We start from the raw sequence: 22,961 nt of genomic DNA, 5'->3' as shown, positions 1-22,961 counted from the left end.
GATCAGATACACAACAGTATTACAGTGATCATGTGACTGCTATTAAATACAAACGGGTGTTTGGAAGCACATTTTACACACAACTGTTTATATTATATATATATATATATATATATATATATATATATATATATATATATATATATATATATATATATATAAATACCTTACATCTGCTTCTTGTAACGACTAACCAAATTAAAAAAAAAAAAAAAAAAACACACACACAAAATCACACTATTGAACATTTTATTTACAAAAACAATTGGCTGGAAAAAAAAAAAAAAAAAAAAGAAATCATTCTGCAGTAAGCTGGAAATATAAAATTAAAGAGGAATTGCTGTGTGGAACTTGACACCCATTATTTAACAATAAAAAAATTAACATGGGAGGAAAAGGGGTCCTAAGAGAGCCATGTTATAAAGGGCTAAGCAAACTAAAAACACAATACCGAGTGGACCTACCTGTGTATTTAGGGGGGGGGGGGGGGTAAAGAGAGTTAAAAGTCCCACACCCCTTCTCCACCCAAGATATTGGTCAGGACACCACTGCATGGCAGGGCCTACTTCCAACGTTGGCAAGGTTTCTGCAATTTTTCTGTTGTTACAGGGATCTACTGGGAGTGAATGTACTTAATGAACTATGAATACTGACAATATCAAGATGGGGAAGAGAGTGGCAAAAGGTTTCATTGTAATGAAGCCTTTACCCGTAAAAGTTAGAAGATTTTTAAGTATTGATACAACAGTCCTTGAATGCATCACACATTTGACAGGACTGAGGGAGGGGGGGGGGTAAGGTCAGGTATAAAGACCTGACCAATTACCATCATTCAAAAGCTTTCTAGTGTAGATGGCCACAATTACCAACAAAGCAAGCTATAAAATGACTGGTCCTGAAACCCTGGATCACACTGAACATGAGGTACTGACAAACTGCTCCCTCAGCTTCAGTTTCTTACTCAAGGTAAAACAAAACAAAAAACAAAACAAAAAAAAAAAAAAAAAAAGGAAAAATTAAAAAAAACAAAACATTACAAAACTGAAACCAGCTAAAAAAATACAATTCAACTACAGGCTCACTTTCGAGAGGGGGGAGGTGGAGGTGGGGGAGGGGGTGGGTACTGATAACCAGCTGGTTGATTCATGTAGTTCAGTAAAGAGGCCGCGGGCGGGGCGAACTGCTGGGACATCAGCGGCTGTGGTGCTTGACCATATGCTGCTGCACCATAGCTGCCCGGTGCCCCTGCTGTAAAAGCGCCCTGCCCGTAGCCATACTGGGTAGGTTGAAAGTTTGTATTCTGCCCTCCATAGCCATAGCCCTGTCGACCTTGGTCCCTTCCCGACCCATTGCTAGAAAGCCCAACATCTCTGTTCCGCATATCACGTCTGCCCATTTCTTTGCCACGCATTCTTCTCTCGCATTCTTCTTGGTACATCATGTTTGGGTTGTTATTAGTGGGGATGGTGCGGTACCTAGAGCGGCCACCTAATGGAAAGGAGGGGGGGGGGGGGGGGAAGAAAAAAATAAATAAAAAACAACTGTCAGGGAATTTTGGAGAACACAAAGTAAAATAAGGCGCACACACACCACTAATATATTATATATATATATACACACACACACACACACACATACACACACACATATATACATACATTACATACACACACACACACACACACACACACAATATATACACATACACACACATTTTTTTTGTATCTGTTGTAAGCTAGAATACACAACGCAATTCCCAAAATCGGTCTACCAAATTACAACAAACATTAGCAGCCTAATTCTCTATGGTGACAAACAAGTCTTAAAACAGAACTCAAGCATAATCTCGGTGTATTAATTTGCAACTGTGGAAAAATGTTGTTTCTCTCCCATTTCCTTCTCTACTGGTGTGCATCCGAATTTACACAGAAGGGACTTGCAAGCATGTGCACTTTGTCTCTGATACCAAGCCTCCCACAAGACCCACTGACTGACGCTCCCTGTAACCAGAGGAACATCTTTTGCAGCTACTGCATCTTCTGCGGTGAGCTCAACCATCCATAGAGGCACGTTCACATGGGCGCAGAACGTAAAACCCACCCTTTATCCTGTTCATAACTCTGTATTCAGGAATTTCTGTCCGCTTTCCAGATAATCCATTGCAGGCTATTTTGCTAGGTGTTTAGGGGAACAACCAAACATGCCCCTAAACACATTGCTGAATGTTAGGAAGGCTACATAATCATAAATGGAATCGGGCTTCCATCCTAGGAGTTTTTCTGTGGGTGAATCCTCTCCTTCTTGCAGCTGGGTCTGAACCAGTGTTCATCTTGCAGCAGCCAATGACCTCTCACGCGTTGATTCCCCCCCATTCATTACCCTGTGCCCACAGTGGGATCTGAATCTGGTTTACTAACCTTTAAACCATTAGACATTCCCCTCTCTCAAACACAAGCTGATGTTTCTTTAACCATCAGCTCTGCAAGGCAAAATATCTAAACTGGTTGCCTTGGCCTGAAATAAACCTGATTTTGCACAGGATCCAAGGCGGTGTTGCAGCTCAATATTTTCCTCTAGCCTATAATCGTTCTGAATTTCACATAAACCAGGGCAATGTTCTCCTGTCCCTCTACCTGGCTCTTTTTTTTTTGTGAACTGATTTTTTTTTTTTTTTTTTCTTAACCCTAAAGTCATTTTCTCTGATGTTCATTGACACAGCGAATGGGTTATGCTGCGCCGAGTAGGACACTAGGCGGAAAAGGGTTAAAGTTACTAGAACTTCCAGCTGCACCCATGGGGCAGTCCCAGGTGGTATACTCCCACTTCCTGCTCTAGGATTCAGTTTTGTAACAAGCAGTGTCAGAAGAATACATAACCCAACTCCACACAGAGGGGTAGGTGCTGTGTCAATCAAACCTCAGAGAAAAGGATTTTACGGTAAGACAAAAATCAAGTTTTCTCTTCCGTTCATTGATGGACGTCCCAAAGCAGTAATAGCATGAGGGGTGCAAAACTAATGCAAAAACAATCCCCTAAAGGCTAAACATAGCCAAACAGGTAACCAAGGAGCTCAACCAAGAACAACTGGAGCTCACCTACCAGAAAAGAAACACCCTCAAGAGGCAGAAGTCTCTGCCACAGCGGCTTGCAAAACCTTGCGGCCAAAAGCAGGATCCGCAGATGCAAGAATATCCACTTTGTAAACTTAGTGAACGTATGTACAGACGCCCAGGTGGCTGCTTTGCACACCTGAACCACTGACGCCTGATGACGGAAGGCCCAGGAGGCACTAAGTGCCCTCTGTGAATGTACCTTAACAGAGAAAGGAGGAAACCGAATTTTATGGAATAGTCCTGCACCACTGTCTGCCTGATCCATCTGGAAATGGTCACAGCAGACGCAGCTCGTCCCTTACGAAGATCCTCTGTCAGAACAAACAAGGAAACGGACTTCCCAATTGACTACGTCGCCATCAAGTACACCCTGATGGCCCCAACCACGTCAAGCGAATTTAAAGCAACCTCCTTGGGGTGCTTAGGCTTAAGACATAACGAAGGCAACAATGCCTCATTCAGGTGAAAACCGGACACGACCTTAGAAAGGAACGACTGACCAGGACGAAGCACCAGATAATGCGACAACAGGACAACGCAGCCAACTCCGAAACCCTGCGTGCTGAAGTAATTGCTACCAAGAAAGCCACTTTCTGTGACAAGGTAAGCAAAAGAATTTCACAAATATTCCGAAACGGTGGTCTTTGAAGGACCGACAGTACTAGGTTGAGATTCCACGGAGGCAACAGGGACCACACCAGGGGAGCCAAATGAGGAACTCCCTGAACTTATGTGCGAACCAAAGAATTCATTGCCAACAGTCTTTGGAAGAAAACTGCCAAAGCCGAATCTGACCCTTAATGGTGCCCAAGGCCAAACGTTTATCAACGCCTGATTGTAAAAACTCCAGATATGGGATACCGAGAAGGATCAGGGAGAAATTCCCTGATCTCCAGTGCCTCCAGGATGAGCGTGTTGTGGCAGACCTAGCGCGAAGCTCAGGTCTGCACGCGCTGGCTGGTCAGACTGGGGTGACCTTCAGGATCTAAAATATCCAGTGTGTCGCCCAGTCCGACAGTTGATTGGAGTTCTCACTTGAACAAATAAAAACTAGAAAAACAAAGAAAAATGTATCGTTTAAAAAAAAAAAAAAAAAAAAAAAAAAAAGACAAAAAAAGCCAGGACCAAAGATCTTAGCAGGGAGCTAGGTCCTTACTGCTAACTAGGCAGAAAAAAAAATGAATCCTAGAGCAGGAAGTGGGAGAACCCCACCTGAGACTGCCCCATGGGTATAGCTGAAAGTTCTGTTAACTTTAACCCTTTTCCACCAAGTGTCCTACTCCTAAGAAGTGCAGCATAACCCATTCGACTAATGAAGATGTCATTGTCCGTCAATAAACGAAAGAGGAAAATGTATATGTATGTATGCACGTACGTACACATAAATATACACACTATATCTCAGTGAATCAGTACACCCCTCACATTTTTGTAAATATTTTATTCGATCTTTATATGTGACAACACTGAACAAATTACACTTTCACAACTTTACATTGTGGCAGTGTGCAGCTTGTATAACAGTGTAAATTTACTGTCCCCTCAAAATTACTCAACACACAATCATTAATGTCTAAACCACTGGACAACAAAAGGGAGTACACCCCTAAGTGGAAATGTCCATATTGGGTCCAAAGTGTCAATATTGTGTGGCCACCATTATTTTCCAGCACGGCCTTAACCCTCTTTGGCAGGGAGTTCACCAGAGCTTCACAGGTTACCACTGAAGTCCTCTTCCACTCCTCCATGACGACATCACGGAGCTGGTGGATGTTAAGAGACCTTGCGCTCAATAGGGTTTAGGTCCGGAGACATGCTAGACCAGTCCATCACCTTTGTGAGGTGCGTTTGGGGTCCTTATGTTGGAATACTGCCCTGCGGCCCAGTCTCCAAAGGGAAGGGATCATGCTCTGCTTCAGTATGTCACAGTACATGTTGGCATTCATGGTTCCCTCGAACTGTAGCTCCCCAGTGCTGGCAGCACTCATGCAGCCCCAGACCATGACACGCCCACCACCATGCTTGACTGTAGGCAGGACACACTTTTCTTTGTACTCCTCACCAGGTTGCCGCCACACACGCTTAACACCATCTGAACCAAATACGTTCATCTTGGTCTCCTCAGACCACAGGACATGGTTCCAGTAATCCATGTCCTTAGGCTGCTTGTCTTCAGCAAACTGGTTTGCGGGCTTTCTTGTGCATCATCTTTGGAAGCGGATTCCTTCTGGGATGACATCCACGCAGACCAATTTGATGCAGTGTGCGGTGTATGGTCTGAGCACTGACAGGCTGACCCCCCCACCCCTTCAACCTCTGCAGCAATGCTGGCAGCACTCATACGTCCATTTCCCTAAGAGAACCTTTGGATAGGACGCTGAGCATGTGCACTTAACTTCTTTGGTCGGCCATGGCGAGGCTTGTCCTGAGTGGAACCTATCCTGTTAAACCACTGTATGGTCTTAGCCACCATGTTGCAGCTCAGTTTCCGGATCTTGCCAATCTTCCTAAAGCCTAGGCCATCTTCATGTAGAGTAACAAAACTGGATTTTTGTCTTCGAGTAAAATCCTTTTCTCTGATGCTCATTGACGGACACAGCTCCATATCTTCTTGACCGATGGGTTTAAGCTGCTCTCCATAGGAGCACACTAGGCGGAAGATTTGACCACCATTTGTCTATAGGGCAGTACCAGGGGGTATACTCTTTCTGCTAGAACTTGTTTTCCAACAAGCAGTGTGGAAGTAATAGCTACTAAGAAAGCCACCTTCTGCAACAGAGTGAGCAGAGGAATTTCTCTAATATTTTCAAATGGGGCTTTTGAAGCACTGACAGAAACAAAACAAATCCCACGGAGGTACAAGGGATCGCACCGGAGGAGCCAGATGGCGATCTTCCTGCACAAAAAAGTTTTAACCAAGGACTTTGCCGCCAATGGCGTTTGGAGGAAAATAGCCAAGGCGGAAATCCGGCCCTTGATGGTGCCCAGAGCCAAACGTTGATCTACACCCAATTGTAGAAACTCCAATAGAGGAGACAAAGAAAAGGAGCAGGGATAAACCCCCTGCAACTCACACCAATATACGCCTTCCAAACTCGATGATAATCCCTCCTGGAAAGATTTCCTAGCCTTCAATAGTGTAGGAATAACTGACTCCGACAGCCCTCTGTCTTTCAACACCTTACTTTCAATAGCCACGCCGTTAAAGCCAGCGACCGTAAACCAGGATGGAAGATTGGTCCCTGAGACAGAAGATCTTCCCTGAGAGGAAGTTTCCAAGGGACGTCTGCTACCAGCCTTACCAGGCCTGAGTATGAAGACCGGCGAGGCCAGTATGGTGCCACCAGAACGACAGGAAATCCTACCTCGATTCTTCTCTAGAAGTTGAATTGGAGGAAAGGCGTAAATCAGACAATACTGACCCCAAGGAGCCACCAGAGCGTCTGCCAGAGGATCCCAAGACCTTGACACGTACCTCTGCACCTTTCTGTTGAGACAAGAAGGCAGCAGGTCCACATCGGGGGTGCCCCACCGAAGACATGGTTGATGGAAACCTCTGGGTGAAGAAACCATTCTCCCAGACCCAACATCTGTCGACTGAGATAGTCCGTTTGCCAATTCTCTACCCCCGGAATGTGCACAGCAGAGGGGGCTGGAACGTATCGTTCTGCCCACCTCAAGATGCTGGCCACTTCCCGGGCTGCCCCTTGATGATTGACATACGCCACAGGCGTAGCATTGTCCGATTGTATCCGCACAGGGCGTCCCTACAGACGATCCGTCCACTGAGACAAAGTCTGATCGCCCAAATTTCAAGGATGTTGATCATTAACCTGGACTCCTCCCAAGCCCAGACACCTTGGGCCGAATACACTCCCAAGACACCGCCCCATCCGGACAGACTAGCATCCGTGGTGATTACAGTCCAATACAGGGGGAAGAAAAGATTTTCTCAGACGTGGGGCTAGGGAGTGGAGACTCCCTCAAACCCTGATTCAACAGAATCAGATCGTCCAATGACAGCGGATCCCGGTTTCATTTGATCAGAATCTCCCTTTGCAAAGGTCTGGTGTGGAACTGCGCAAACAGAACTGCCTCGAAGGTGGAGACCATCAGACCCAGCACTTGCATGCAAGTCCCGAGTGACTATCGATGGTTGGATAACAGGAGCCAAACCGCCTCCTGTAGCTTCAGTAGTTTTGTCTGAGGAAGAAACACCCGGGCTGACGTTGAGTACAGCGTTAGACCAAAGTAGTCCAGCTGTGTGGACGGAGACAGCGCCGATTTCAGAAAATTCAGTGTCCACCCAAACTCCTGCACAGTTTGCACCATAACCTCCAAGTCGGGCTTCTAGAGCCGAGGAAGACTCTACATGCAGAAGCAGATCGTTCAGCTAACAAGGCCAACACTGTGGCCAAAACCTTTGTGAACACTTGAGGAGCTGAAGAGAGACCAAAGGGTAATGCCACCAATTGAAAGTGCTCCTCGCCCACGGCAAAACGAAGAAAACTCTGATGCCCGACATACATTGGAATATGAAGGTAAGCGTCCTTAAGATCGCTAAAAGCCATCAGATCTCCTTGATGGAGGAAAGCTACTACTGTGCAGATGGACTCCATCCAAAATTTCTAAACCTGCACAAAGTGGTTCACAGCCTTGAGATCCAAGATCGGAAGAACCTTGCCTTCCTTCCTGGGAACTGTAAACAGATTTGAATAAAAACCTTGGAAATGTTCAGACTCTGGAACTGGCACAATAACTCCTTGTGCAAACAGGTCCTGCACTGCTCCGTAGAGGCTCTGTAGCCGCTCTGGAGACAGGCGTAAGTTGGAAGGAAAGAACCTTGCCGGAGGCAAGGACCGACACTCGATCTTGTAACCGAACCAGTTATTGGACCCATTTGTCCTGAATGATCAAGGTCCACAGATCCGAAAAGAAGTGAATATGCCCCACCACCCCAGATGCTGGTGAGGGCACCCCTTCAGGCTGGGAAAGGCATGTCTGCAGAAACAGATGCACCCTCTTTGGACTTACCATTCCGGAGCCTCCCGCTAAGTTACGGGTGGATCACGAGCCCTTTTCCTGCCATCCAGACGGATGAAAGCGCCGATTGTGACCCAAAAAGAAGGGACCCCGCTTACGACGAGGTTCCTTGCCCTTAGCAGCCTGTGGAAGCAAAGTACTCTTGCTTTTCGTAAGGCCCTTAATGATCTCTTCCATAGAGGCACCGAACAAACGGTCCCCTATAACGGGAAGGTCAGTCGGTACCTTTTTAGACCACCCCAGCAATTCCCCCGGAAAGGAGGGGGGACACTACTCACCATACCACAGTCACCAAGCGGGCGCCACTTCCGGCAGTCCACCATATTATCTTGGAATAGGGGTGCTGCAGCCCAAGGTACGCTGCGACTCTTTTCGGGACTGCTGTCGTGATCAGTGCTATGCGACCTTGCAAGGTGTTTCACTTGCCGGTCAGCCCCAGTCCAGTGGGGCTATGTCGTGGCCAACTTATGGTGGAGCTAGTAGTTGGGTCATGCTCTCAGGCTAGACTGGGAAGACCGTAAGGATCTAGAATATCCAGTGCATCACCCAGTTCGGCTGTTAAAGCGGTTGTAAACCCGAAATAAAAAAAAAAAAAAAAAAAAAAAAAAAAAAAGCCTGCAAGACAAAGGCATAATGAGCTAGTATGCATCGCATACTAGCTCATTATGTATTACTTACCTTAGAACGAAGCCCCGACACGGACCCCCGGACATCGCTGCGGGCGCTGCCATGATCCCTCGGCGACTCTTCCGGGTTCGGTGGCTCCGGCGCTGTGATTGGCCGGAGCCACGATGACGTCACTCCCGCGCATGCGTGCGGGAGTGATTTTCCGGCAAGGAAAAATGAAGGTCCCCCCCGGACCTTCAGAGCGCGTGAGCGGCTGCATGCATTGCAAATATCTCCTAAACCGTGCCGGTTTAGGAGATATTAATTGTACCTACAGGTAAGCCTTATTATAGGCTTACCTGTAGGTAAAAGTATCAAAAAGGAGGGATACTACCGCTTTAATTGTAGTTCTTCCAGAAACAAAAATAAAGAACAAAATTTAAAAAATTCCATTTAAATAGGAAAAAATGCCAGGATCGCAGATCCCAGCAGAGAGCCGGGTCCTTACTCCTGACTAAGCAGAAAAAAAAAAAAAAAAATAACTGTGTTCCTACAAGCAGGAAATGATGGTATACCCTCTGGGACTGCCCCAGGGGCGTAGCCAAAAAGGTTTCCCCCTAGTCCTACTCGTGGAGAGCAAAAACATACCATAAGCCCAATGGTCTGAAGACTTGAAGCTGTGAGTCAGTGAACGAAAGTGAAATTCTTTTCAGAACCTCAGAGAGTTCTTTGCCATGAGGTGCCATGTTGAACTTCCAGTGACCAGTAAGAGTGAGAACACCAAATTTACCAAACCTTATATTCTGTAACACTAACAAGTCACATGACACCAGGGAGGAAAAAAGACTAATTGGGCCCAATTTGGACATTTTTCACTTAGGGGTATATTCACTTTTGTTACCAGCGGTTTAGACATGAATGGCTGTGTGTTGAGTTATTTTGAGGGTACAGCAAATTTACACTGTTCTACAAACTTTACTTTGCAGCAAAGTGTAATTTCTTCAGTGTTGTCACATGAAAAGATAATACAATATTTACAAAAATGTGAGGGTGCACTCGCTTTTGTGAGATACTGTGTGTGTGTATATATATATATATATATATATATATATATATATATATATATATATATATATATATATATATACACACACACACACACATACATACATACATACATACATACACACACACACACATATACACACACCTTCCCTTCATTGTCTTATGTGTTTCTGATGTGTCCTATAGGGTACACCAGCTTTTCATCCCATCTCTGGGCAACTCAAGCGGACCATACCCCAAAATCTATGGTCTTTACGATTAGGTTCAAACCTTTCCCGTCAAGGCATACTCCACAAGATCTGCAAGTACTTCTTGGTCTTTTCAACAAAAAGCATCCTTTCCAATCTTGCATGGCTACCACTCTGTTCTACAGGTTGATTTCCAGCCCTCATGTTGACAAAGAATTCCTTATATAGAAAATAGGATTTTTGTACACTGGATTTTTTCTTGGAGGCTACCCTCTAAGTGTTTATGCTCTTAATACCACTTTGCTACAAAACTAAGGCATGCTGGGAGTGGGTAGGGTTATCCTGGTGCTGGCTAACAGGACTTTTTTGTTGCAAGTCTCCATTTTCCAGTAGGGGGCAGTATAACTTGTTAGTCTAAGAATACCTGTGTTCCTCAACAAACTTCATAAAATCCTATTCTGGGAGTACAAAAATCAATTTTTTTTTTTTTAACTTAAGTATATTTCAGGTGGTGTAACTATAGAAATTGAACACAAAATCAAAGTGATTCTACAGTATAGGCAATTTAACAAACATGGTATACTTACCTGCTCTGTGCAATGTTTTTTTTCACAAAGCAGCCTCGATCCTCAGACCCCTGCCGCTGCTCTTGACTCCACCCCCACACTGTTGAGTGCACAGACAGGGCTGGCTTAGGGGCAAGCACAAACGAGTGGGCCCATAGCAGGCAACTACGCCTCGGTGGGAGGAGTCCGAAGGGTCAGTGGGGGAACCTGACAAGAGGAGGATCGGGGCTGCTCTGTGGAATGGTAAATGGGACAGGTTTATTTTAAAGGAAAAAAAAAAAAAAGTTTACTATCACTTTTAGCTGAGTGACCTCCTTGCTTCTAATGCGATTTTGGAGAACGAATTTCCACACAGTCAGTTACAAAAAGGTCAGTAGAGGTTTATTGCAAAGCCTTTTTTTCTGCCGTTTAAAAATAGTGAAACATTGAATCTCCATACCTGCTTACTGCATTACTTTAAGTTTCAGACAAATTTCAATATCCACACTTCTTTACCTACCTCCTCCACCTCCCCGACCATGATCCACCAGTTGCATAAGTTTAGGATTTATAGTTTGATTTGCTTCCTGTAAAACTTTGACCAACTCACGAGCTTGCTTTAAGTTTCCAGGGGTGAAAAAGGTGTAGGCTGTACCCTTATTTGTACTACGAGCTGTACGTCCAATTCGGTGCACGTAATCTTCTGAGCTATTTGGGTAATCATAGTTAATGACGAACTTGATATCTTCCACATCTGGTCATTGATCAGAAAAATTTACGTGTTTTTGAAAAAAGAACACATCAGGAAAGGGACAAAAAAAAATAAAAAAAATAAATAAAAGTTAGACAAAGCCAAAAAGTGATTCAAAATAATAAAAAAATAATATTAAAAAAAATAAATAAATAAAGTTAAAATATGGCAGTAGATCTTAACTTAGTAGGAACATCACTTACAATGGGATAAAATACAGATTTCCTCTGCATACTACAGTTGCCTTTAAAACATTTTTAATATCAAATTACTGTACTCTGCAAATAGCAAAGCTAGACCTTACTTTTTAAACACTCGTGTAATATAAAGAAAAAAAAAATTGAAATTGTTGATTAGCAAAAAAAAAAAAAAAAAAAAAAAAAAAAAATCGAACAATTCTAAAATCCGGTAAAAGCAAGTTTTTCAAATGAAAGAGTTTAAAATGTATATATCTATTTTCAAAATGTTTACAAATGTTGGTCCAGAATGCTGGATTAACACAGGGGAGCGAGGGAGAGTGTTTCCAAATAAAAGTTCAGATATATTTTAGATGTCTGGGTATATATTTAAAAAAAAAAAGAAAATCTAACACTTAATATTTGAACTGCATGCTCATCCTATAACCATGTTATAGTGGAATACCACATTTTATAGAACAAAAACAAAAAAAAAAAAACAAAAAAAAAAAACAGAAACAAGAAAAACACAGTTACAAAGTTCACTAAAAAAATAATAAACCGAAGTTGAGCTACTTCATGGGATTCATCCTCGGGTGAGCTTATGTCCGGACCGATGCACACTCCCCTCGGCGAGGTGGGGAACCAGCTGTTGCCAATCCCATCCTTTTAGCGGTCTTACCGCCTTCATCCATGGACACAGGACCACCGTGGTGGGGAGCATGCATCAATGGTCCAGGCGCAGCAAGAGGTCCCATCACGTGCACTGGCTTGGCTAGACGATTCTGTGGAAGAGCCACTAGCTTCAACTTCAGAGAACCTGTCAATGAGCGAAGAGAGACCCCATCCTCCAACACTCAACATCTGCTGTGAACAGTTAACTAAACTGTGAAGTGAAAACCCCACAGTTTCACATGTCCTTCTATTGTGGGAAAGAACAACACGATGACTTTGCATTAAGAGGTCTGTTTCTTATTACAGAAGATCACTTAGCTGCAGGCAACATCGGTTTCCGTGTATATAGTTTAAGTGGTGAGGAAAAGTGGCAAAAAAAAAAAGGGGGGGGGGGGGTACAACATTTTGGGATATGGAAGAGGGCAAACTAGGCTTACAAAATAGCTAGGGCGCAATAATTTGTGTTTAACCAGGATGAGGGTGGGAGATGTCAAATTGGACATGACAGGAATAAAATAGCTTTATAGGTTCATGGCTGTCCCAAATGAATAGGAAGTAAAACATACCTTGCATTTTAGCTCCCTGTATTTTATCAAGGGAGCTTTTATTGGAAATAAAGTAAGTCACAGTAGTCTGAGGACATACAGCAGAAGGGGCTATTCTTCTGCTTCAATAGCCAATAGACTTCCCAAAGTCTTCCATGGCTTGGGACTTCCCCACAGCTGCTCAGGGCATAGCATAGTGGGAAGCACCAGTTGATCTCCCTTCTAGAAAGGTGGTCCGTCTATACAATATGACATGATATTCAAACCAGCAGCCATAAGGTGAGGGGCTGTAGACCAATCTCGGTGCTCAGGATGGAAAGCACACATTTTGCACCCCAACGTAGAAAGGGAAAGTTTAGGGGGTTGGAGATGCAGACCGAAAAACTGCCTCTTCAGTACAAGACCTTTGCGAGGGAAGAGTGTAAGAAGCCAGTGCCCCTTAGGTGGGCAGCTTCCAGCGTTCAATCCCCTCTATTTTCGTCAGGCCCCTGGCCCTGTACTGAGAGAGATCTGCAGCTTCTGTCAAAAACAAACAAAACAAAGGTAAGATTTAATATTGCAAACTACTTTAAAAAGGTAAAAGGTATATATAGTAAAAGAACCTAAATTGAGCACAGAAAAACTCCATAACGTAACAGCAACTTACCTGTCACCTAATGCAAATTGACTGCAGGAAATAGTAATGCACAGCAAGTAGCAATGCATTTAATAAATAAATCACAACAGAAAATGAGCGGTCAGCTGAAAATAGTTAATTACCCTTTTAAAGGCCTCTAGTTCACCACACACTGCGGGTATTTACTTTTCACAAGTAAAGTTACTGCTACACACTGTTCCTTACTAGTGAACCACCTTTCCATTGGGGAGAAGGAGACCAGGAAGTTTTCTAAAATATTAGAATTTAAATCTTTTGTCATTTTGCCAATGGCAAACTTGAACAAGCTCTCCAATGCGGAGAACATCTAATGAATAGTAGCATCTTTTTACAACCTCCAATACTACAATAAATAGGGAAACAAACCTAGACTAGAATGGCTACAAGTAACAAGAAACAGACTGAGGGACCTATTTTTGTGATGTTAAAAAATTTGCTTTGGTTGTAATTAAAGCTTTTTGAAGAAAAAGCATGTTATATACATATTAAATTACTAATAACTTTACAAGATCAGAACAATGAAACCCAGAAAATGTATTACAAATTAAAATTAAAGCAACAAAGTGCTCTGTATAATGCATAGTGCATAATATTTAAAAAAAACAGAGTATTAACATAAATTTAACAATGGGGATAAAAAAAATACCACATGTAAGAGCAGAGTTCAACACCATAGATTTGAAAATACCACCACTATCACAGAAACATGTACTTCACTTAAACTTGGAAGAAATGGTTTTATAAATACGCTGAACCTGAAAGTTACAAACCTAGACCTCGAGAAGCAACATCTGTGGCAATTAGAATAGGGGCTTTTCCCGTACGAAATTCTGGAGGAAGAAAAAAAAAAAAAACAATTTGTAGGCGCAGAGCAGTTGAAAAAGCTCCTTTCACAGAAAGCTATTTGGCATGGGTGTACTGAATTTGGCTCTGCCTGGAAACTACAGAAATTTTTCAACCTGGCCACACCTAAACTCAATTTATGGCAATACCAAAAAGATTGTTAAATTTACCTCGTAAGGCTCTATTCACACTTGTGCAACTTTGGACATCAAAGTCGCATGAAAAGTCGCAACCCACTCTTTCCAATAGCACCCGTTCAAAATCAGTGCAACTTTGAAAACATTATCTATTTTTTTTTAACAGAGACCCTAGAGAATAAAATGGTGGTCGCTGCAATATTTTATGCCACACTGTATTTGCTTAGGGGTCTTTAAAACGCAATTTTGGAAAAAATACACTTCAATAAATTAAGAAAGAAAAAACTAAACAGTAAAAACTTAGCCCAATTTTTCTGTATAAATGTGAAATATGATGTTATGCCAAGTAAATAGATACCCAACAGGTCACACTTTAAAACTGCACACTTGTGGAATGGCGTCAAACTATGGTACTTAAAAATCTCCACAGGTGAGGCTTTAAAGTTTTTTTAAAACAGTTACCTGTTTAGAGTTACATAGGAGGTCTTGTGCTAGAACTATTACTCTCGCTCTAAGAAATTGTGCTGATACCTCATGTGATTTGAACACGGTTTACATTTTTGGGTGCGACTTCTACATTTTTTTCATTATTTGTTTTCACAAGAAATGAAACAAGCTAATTACATGTAAATAAAGGCCTAAACCGAAAACTCACCATTCAAAACCCAGTCACGCTCCTGTTGACTCTTATCACCATGAATACACATAGCAGGCCACCTACAGAGATGAAGCAGAACATAAGAAATTTAAAGTAGAACTTACAAAACTAAAAACAAGGATTGCCTTACATGGGCAGCTTTTTCATGGATAATACCAAGGCCTCAATCACAGAGGTGTAGAGTCCCATACAGTGAGAATAATGCATTTTCTTACACAACTGGAGCTGCATGTACATAGCCTATGTATGGAGACATGTAACAGATCCCCAATACTTGGACCAAGTATTTCTGTCTTAGGTCTCCAGACTCTCATGTGATGCAGTGACCTGGCCCCTCAATTGCCCCCCAAACATCAGCCTTCAGCTTGATGAAGGGTACAACAAATGACCCTTTATTTACCAACTCACTTGCAATATATATCCAGTAATTAACATACCTGGCCATCTGGACAGACACAGGTGAATGAGACTGCAACATTATCATAATTAATTCAACAAACAACAAACCCAAAACATAGCCGAATACACATTCCTAGAAGTGTGAACACACTTAACCTCTAAACAGATGAAAGCAGGAGACATAGGCTCTCAGACAGCTCGTCTACATATACACACCTCAGTAGAACAGTCAATAAACATCCCCCCAGTATACCAAAGCTGAGTCTTATGTCATTAGCATCTGTTTAGTCTCTCTTGTAACAGGCAGCTTTTAGGCCTGTTACATTGATCCCAGCCTGAGTCCGTATCTTGGGGTGACATGGATTTGAGTCCAAAGCAACACTACTCCCATTGTCCCCCAGCATATACCCCCACACAGAGGTCAACTCCCCTACAAGCCAAGGCCCATAGTCTGTGGGCAGGAGGCTGGCCTCCACACTCCTCCAGTAGCCCGTAGCGAACGTTCCAGCAAATGGGCGTTCGTCACAAGACACAATTGGCTCTGACCCCATATGTACACTGTCTGCATTTGTGGTCATGCACCTGCACTCCTGTGAAACTTGGATGTACAGCTGTGTCTGTAAAGCTCCAAGTCTTCAATCACTAACATAGGCTGCCTGCATGCAGCTCCAGACAGGTCAGCAAAATACTTCATTCACCCCGTATAGGCTTCTGCACCTGCGTGATGAGACCTAAAAGAACCAACAGTTGTCTACTTTCCAAACCGGTACCTAGCAGCAAAAGAAGCCATAATTTTATTTTACAACTTTAAAAGCACACCTTTTACAAGAAAATAAATGCACATCTTTTTTTTTTTTCCCTACAAAAAGGATTTATGGACTACGAGAGTGCTCACCAGTGCCCTTGCAGTTCATTGAGGGCTACAAGCCATCAGCTACGATGGCTGGCGGTACTTAAAGGCATTCATTCACAGGCTGTGTGCGCTGTCACAGTGGGAGTCGTGGAACATGTAACTTGTTCCAGAGGTGAAATTGGCCTTTAAATAAAAGCACGCGAGTTTCTACTATGTCCAGTCCACCCACATGTGATATTTCACCATTACTGGCCAATCATCACTGGTTGCTGATTTTGCACTTCAGTAGTTTGATCCGTCCACAAGTCACATAGCGTATGCCTATCCCAAGGTATCCCACTGACTGTTGCATTCGCTTTTACATACAATACCTACACACTGGAAATAGAGAGCAGATTATTTTCATACCCACTTCATCAAATGGCCAGACCCTGTAGCTCCAGATCCCACCCGTACCTAAATTCATGCCCTTTGAAAATCTTACCCATCACGTCTCATTCTGCGAGTTAGGTCGTCACACCGGCGTTTAGTTTCTACAAAAATAATAGTCTTATTTTCTTTCTCTGCCATTATTTCTTCCATAAGTTGGATAAGCCTGAAAGAAATAAGACCGACATTAAACTATAACAGACAAAAAAAAATAATCAAAATGGGAACCAGTCTTCTAAAAAGTTTTGACTAATGATTCCCTAGTGTGGTAATTAACGTATCAAGGAAGTCCAATTATAATTTCACACAGAAGACAAACAATTCTAAAACAGCAGTGTCAAAGTTATCAAAAACTACATCAACTCATTTGCAACATTATAAATGCAGAGTAGGGAACATACTTGTGATCTTTTTCACTTTCCTGGCATACATCAACAATCTGCAGGATATTATGATTTGCTGAGAGCTCCAAGTTTCCCACATTGATCTGGACATAGTCTCTTAAGAAGTCTTCAGCCAGTTGACGCACCTCCCTGGGCCACGTTGCACTCCACATCAGTGTTTGCCTATCAGGCTGAAATTAACCAATGTTGGTAAAAATAAAGAACAACCGACATTAATCCAAAAATGAGACTATTAGTTAATATTACTTTAATTCATGACTGAGGTTAAGCTTCATTTCTGAGGTTACAATCTTAATTTTTTTGTAAATGTTCATACCCTGATTTGGTCAACAATCTTGCGAATCTGTGGTTCAAAACCCATATCAAGCATTCTGTCTGCTTCATCAAGTACAAGATAGGTACAACGCCTTAAGTTAGTCTTCCCAGTCTCCAGAAAATCAATAAGCCGACCTGGAGTGGCAATGCATATTTCAACACCTAAAAAGAAAGAATAATAAAATATAAACTTAATACCAATGCTTTGCAATGGCTTCCTGTGCAAACTCATTTTTTTCACTTTTGTCTTAGATTTGCAAACTGTACTTATATAAAGCTATAAAGCAGTACATCAGTCTACATGCACTTTGCTTATTGCATTTTACATTAATATGCAGCAGTGCTTTAAAAGTGAAAAATGAACTAAATAGGTGATTTGCCATCTTATAGGAAACCCCTAGAAATGTTAGTTGTGCCTAAAACATGCCTAGGAAAAAAATTAGGATTGTCGATTTACCTGTAAATTTCTTTTCTTTGAGTAAATGACAGGAGGCAGAGTTAATAGTCACTACTATTTGGGTAATGCTGTCACCTTCAGGTTAGTAGATAATGCTCATAAAAGAGGTAGAGAGCCCACCTAGGCTAGGCTAAGCTAAGAGGGGTTATGCCTAAATTTTGTATAAAGCAATAAGGAATACAAGCCAGAGGATAGAGATCTCTGCACGCCCTGTGATGTGCCTGAAGGATTTTACAAAAAAAAAAAAAAAAAAAAATTGGATTTTTGTCTTACTGTAAAATCCTTTTCTCCGATGTTCATTGACTGACACCGCTCCAGAATATTGACCATTGGGTTATGCTGCCCCCAACAGGAGTAGGACACTAGGCAGGAAAAAGCTTTACCACGCCTATGGGGCAGTCCCAGGGGGTATACTCCCACTTCCTGCTATAGGCATTCAGTTTTGTTACAAGCAGTGTCAGAAGAAAAATAACCCAATCAATAGATGGGGCGAGTGCTGTGTCTGTCAAACATCAGAGAAAAGGATACCGAAGACACCTGAAGACGAACCATCCAATGGGCCAGACAAAGTCTGATTGCCTGACGTTCCAGTACATTGATCGGTAGGTAGTCTGGACTCCTACAGAGTCCAAGTCCCCAGAGCACATTCTATGCCCAAGACACCTTCCCACCCGGACAGGCTGGCATCCGTGGTGACCACCGTCCAGTACAGGGAAATGAAGGATTTTCTTTGTGGAAGAGCCAGAGAGCAAAGCCACCAAATCAGGGACTCTCTCGTACCTCGGCTTAGCAGAATCAGATGGTCTAGAGACTGCGGATTCTTGTCCCACTTGACAAGAATCTCTCTCTGCAAAGGTCTCATGTGGAACTGTGCAAATGGAACCGCCATTAAGGTAGACATCATCAGGCCCAGCCCCCGCATGCAAGTCCTGGGAGATGACCAACTGCTGGACAACGGATGTTGAATGGCATCCGGCAGCTTCTGAAGCTTGTCAAGCAGAAGAAACACCCTGGTTGAGGCCGAGTCCAGAGTCAGACCCAGATAGTCTAAATTGGTGGACGGAACCAGAGCAGACTTCTGGAAATTCAATGGCTAACTGAACTCCTGCAGAGTCCGCACAGTGCTGTCCAGGTTCTCCTTTGGAGCAGTTGGAGACTTTGCTCACAAAAAAAAAGATTATCCAGCAACAATGCTAACACCGGGATCAACACTTTTGTGAATACCAGAGGAGCTGAGGCGAGACCAAAAGGGCAACGCCATGAATTGCTAATGTTCCTCGCCCACGGAAAAGCGGAGGAAGCACTGGTGTCCGAAATATATTGGGATATGGAGGTAAGCGTCCTTGATATCGATAAAGGCCAGAAGATCCCCTTGATGAAGGGACGCCACCACCATACAGATGGAACGCCATCTGGAACTTCTGTACCCGCACAAAGCAGTTCAGGGCCGTGAGGTCCAGGATTGGACGAACTTTGCCCTTCTTCCTGGGAACTGTAAACAGGTCTGATTAAAGACCCCAAAAGGGTTCAGAGATGGGAACTGGTACAATCACCTTCCCGAAGAGACCACGCAGGCGGCCTGGGGACAAAACGCAGGTTGGAAGGAAAAACGCCATCTGGGAGGATAAGGCTTAAATTTTGATCTTGTAGCCGGACCGAATCAGCTCGTGGACCCACCTGTCTTGACTCAGAGGTCCATGGGTCCGGAAAAAAAAAAAAAAAAAAAACAGATGTCCCCCACCGCAGATACGGGTAAGGGCGCCCCTTCAGGCAGAAGAGGGCTTGTCTGCAGGTCTGGAAGGACCACTTATGAGCCGAGGACCATGTCTACGAGACTCCTTGCCCCTGGAAGCCTGTAGGAGAGTGCTCTTCCCACCTGTGACTCCCTTACTGATTTCATCCAGGGAAGATCCAAACAGGCGATCCCCCCACAAAGGGGAGACCTGATGAGGCTTTCTTGGAAGCTTGGTCCGCAAACCAGCATTTCAGCCGTAGGACCACTGCTGTCACAGACATCCTAGAAACTAAGGGAGCAGCATCCAGAGAGGCATCACAGATAAACTGATCCGCCAGCTCCGCAAAGGCAGGTGGAAGCAGTTCCCCCTCCAGATCCTGGCGCAAAAGCTTTGCCTACTGAGTCATGGTCTGGGACACCAAGGCAATGGTGAACACCGGCCTAAGGACTGAACCGGCCAGATTAACCACTTACCGCCCGCCCGCCGTCATATGACGGCGGGACGGTGCGGCTATTATCCTGGGCGGACGTCATATGACGTCCGCCCATTCAAGCACGGCAGGCGCGCGATCGCGGGCGCGCCGCCGTGCACTGCCGGTGTCGGTGTGTCCCCGGGACACAGCCGGTCACCGGCAGGGGGGAAACAGCCAATAGGCATGGCTGTTTCCCACGTGATCGGCTGTGTTCCAATGACACAGCCGATCACAATGGAGGCGGCCGGGAGATGACCGCGCATGCGCGATCGGGAGCGCGCAGCGCGGTCATGTCGGTGGCACTGTGTTCCGTAGGAACACAGCTGTCACCGGCGGTAGTAAACAGTCACTGACCGTGACTGTTTACTAAGTGATCGGCTGTGAATCCATTCACAGCCGATCACAAAATGTAAACACAGAGCAGTAACTGACTGTTACTAGCTCTTCTCCCCTCATACAGTTTCCAGTATGAGGGGAGAAGAGCTAGAAATAGTGAGTTACTGCTCTGTACACATGTACAAAGTAAAATCACACTAAAATCACAGTAATAAAGGTCCCCACACAGTCCCCAGCCCCCCCCAATGTCACCTGTCACCCAACAGTCACCTCATCAGTGCCCAGAAATTGACACCCATAACGTTCACATGTGAGCGCAGCGATCGCGGGCAAAATCACCGCGATTCTGCCCGCGATCCGGAAATCATTGCAAATTGCGGGACGCCTGTGCGTTGCCCGTGATTTGCAATAGCACCCCAAACGCTGTGCGATGTTGCCGCCATTTCCGCCTGCCGAATCGCAGTAACATCGCGCAAACATCGCATGACGCCCAAAAAAGTACAAGAGTTTCTTTGGGGCGTCATGCGTTGTTTGCGTGATGTTACCGCGATTCGGCAGGCGGAAATCGCAGCAACATCGCACAGCGGGCAACGCACAGGCGTCCCGCCATTTGCAATGATTTCTGGATCGCGGGCAGAATCGCAGTGATTCTGCCCGTGATCGCTACGCTCACATGTGAATGTAGCCTAAAGTTCACCGGTCACCAGAGACTGCCATCAGTACCGCCGTGCACCATCGCCCGTCACCTGTCACCCATCAGTGACCATCGCCCCGTCACCTGTCACCCCATCAATCACCGTCACCTGTCACCCCATCAGTCATCTGTCACCCCATCAGTCATCGTAACCTGTCACCCCATCAGTCACCGTCACCTGTCACCCCATCAGTCATCGTCACCTGTCACCCCATCAGTCACCGTCATCTGTCACCCTATCAATCATCGTCACTTGACACCCCATCAGTGATCGTCACTTGTCACCCCATCAATCATCGTCACATGTCACCCGGTCAGTGATTGTCATCTGTCACCTCATCAATCATCGTCACCTGTCACCTCATCAATCATCATCACCTGTCACCCCATCAGTCATCATCACCTGTCACCCCATCCGTCATCGTCACCTGTCACCCCATCCGTCATCGTCACCTGTCACCCCATCAGTCATCGTCACCTGTCACCCCGTCAGTCATCGTCACCTGTCACCCCGTCAGTCATCGTCACCTGTTTGCCATATACATGCAATCACTTACTGACCGCCTAACGACTATATGCGTCGGCCATTAAAAGCTAAATACTGGGGTTATGGCAGCAGATAGCCCCCATAACCCCGGTATTTTTTGAAACGGCGGGCGGTCGGCTTTCAGATAAGGGTGGTCCCAGTGGCGGATTCGCCGCGGAATTACCCTTACGGTGCAGGGGAAGAGGTGCCCCCCCCCCCTCCTGCCGCGTCCCAGACGTTTTCCCAGCTTACCGGACCCGCCGGCAGCGGGGAAAACTATCCGGTCCCGGATCCTCAGAGACAGGAAGTCGAGTGAGGGCAAGATGGCCCTCACTCAACTCTATGGTCTTGGAGGACCGGAGCTACGTCAAAAGACGTTGCCTAGCAACCGGTTTAAAGGGCCGCTTTTTTTTTTTGCTTTTTTTTTTTTCCTCTTTCAACAATTTTTTTTTTTTTTTTCTTTTTTAGTGTAGTTGTGAGGTGTGAGGTCTTTTTGACCCCAGATCTCACAATAAAGAGGACCTGTCATGCCTATTTCTATTACAAGGGATGTTTACATTCCTTGTAATAGGAATAAAAATTATCAAAACATTTTTTTTTTTAAACTGTGTAAAAATAAAAAAATAAATAAAATAAATAGGAAAAAAAAAAAAAAAAAAAAAATTAAAGCGCCCTGTCCCCGTTAGCTCGCGCGCAGAAGCAAACGCATACGCAAGTCCCGCCCACATATGTAAACGGTGTTCAAACCATACATGTGAGGTATCGCCGCGATCGTTAGAGCGAGAGCAATAATTTAAGCCCTAGACCTCTTCTGTAACTCTAAGCTAGTAACCTGCAGAAATTTTTAAAATGTTGCCTATGGGGATTTTTAAGTACCAATGTTTGGCGCCATTCTGTGAGCATGCGCAATTTTGAAGCATGACATGTTGGGTATCTAATTACTCGGCGTAACATTATCGTTCACATTATGGAAAAAAAATTTGCTAAATTTACTGTTTTCTTATTTTTTAGATCAAAAAAGTGATTTTTTTTCAAAAAAATCGCATTTGGAAGACTGCTGCGCAAATATGGTGTGATAAAAAATATTGCAACGATCTCCATTTTATTCTCTAGGGTCTCTGCTAAAAAAAAATATATAATGTTTGGGGGTTCCAAGTAGTTTTCTAGCAAAAAAATGATTTTAGCTTGTAAACACCAAGTGTCAAAAATAGGCCCAGTCTTAAAGTGGATAAATGGACAACTTTGTGTAAAGCGCTACTTGGATGTTAGGCCTATGTATGTGGCCAGGCTGTGAAAAAGTGTTACACATGTGGTATCGCCATACTCAGGAGGAATAGCAG

General features: G+C 44.1%; 1 protein-coding gene across 2 annotated transcripts in view; it reads right to left on the bottom strand.

The window, feature by feature from the left end:
- Positions 1–1,052: 1,052 nt before the first annotated feature.
- The window catches only part of DDX17 (DEAD-box helicase 17), a 75,940-nt gene continuing 54,031 nt past the window's right edge, over positions 1,053–22,961 (bottom strand). Inside the window, exons 7-13 of one of the 2 annotated variants that reach the window (XM_082266174.1) lie at positions 17,402–17,562; positions 17,083–17,255; positions 16,737–16,847; positions 14,998–15,059; positions 14,133–14,192; positions 11,081–11,314; positions 1,053–1,488 (exon numbers count right to left, since the gene is read on the bottom strand). In XM_082266174.1, coding sequence (XP_082122300.1) covers positions 1,079–1,488; positions 11,081–11,314; positions 14,133–14,192; positions 14,998–15,059; positions 16,737–16,847; positions 17,083–17,255; positions 17,402–17,562 — 1,211 coding nt within the window. In that variant the 3' untranslated portion in view covers positions 1,053–1,078. Of the gene's footprint in view, positions 1,489–11,080; positions 11,315–12,006; positions 13,227–14,132; positions 14,193–14,997; positions 15,060–16,736; positions 16,848–17,082; positions 17,256–17,401; positions 17,563–22,961 lie in introns of those variants that run through there. The other variant, XM_082266175.1, reaches the window with a different exon arrangement.

Source organism: Pelophylax lessonae, assembly GCF_965119305.1.
Source record: "Pelophylax lessonae genome assembly, chromosome: 8".
Taxonomy (NCBI): domain Eukaryota; kingdom Metazoa; phylum Chordata; class Amphibia; order Anura; family Ranidae; genus Pelophylax; species Pelophylax lessonae.
Note: the sequence above shows the minus strand (reverse complement) of the source record. Positions and strands in the feature narration are given on the sequence as shown.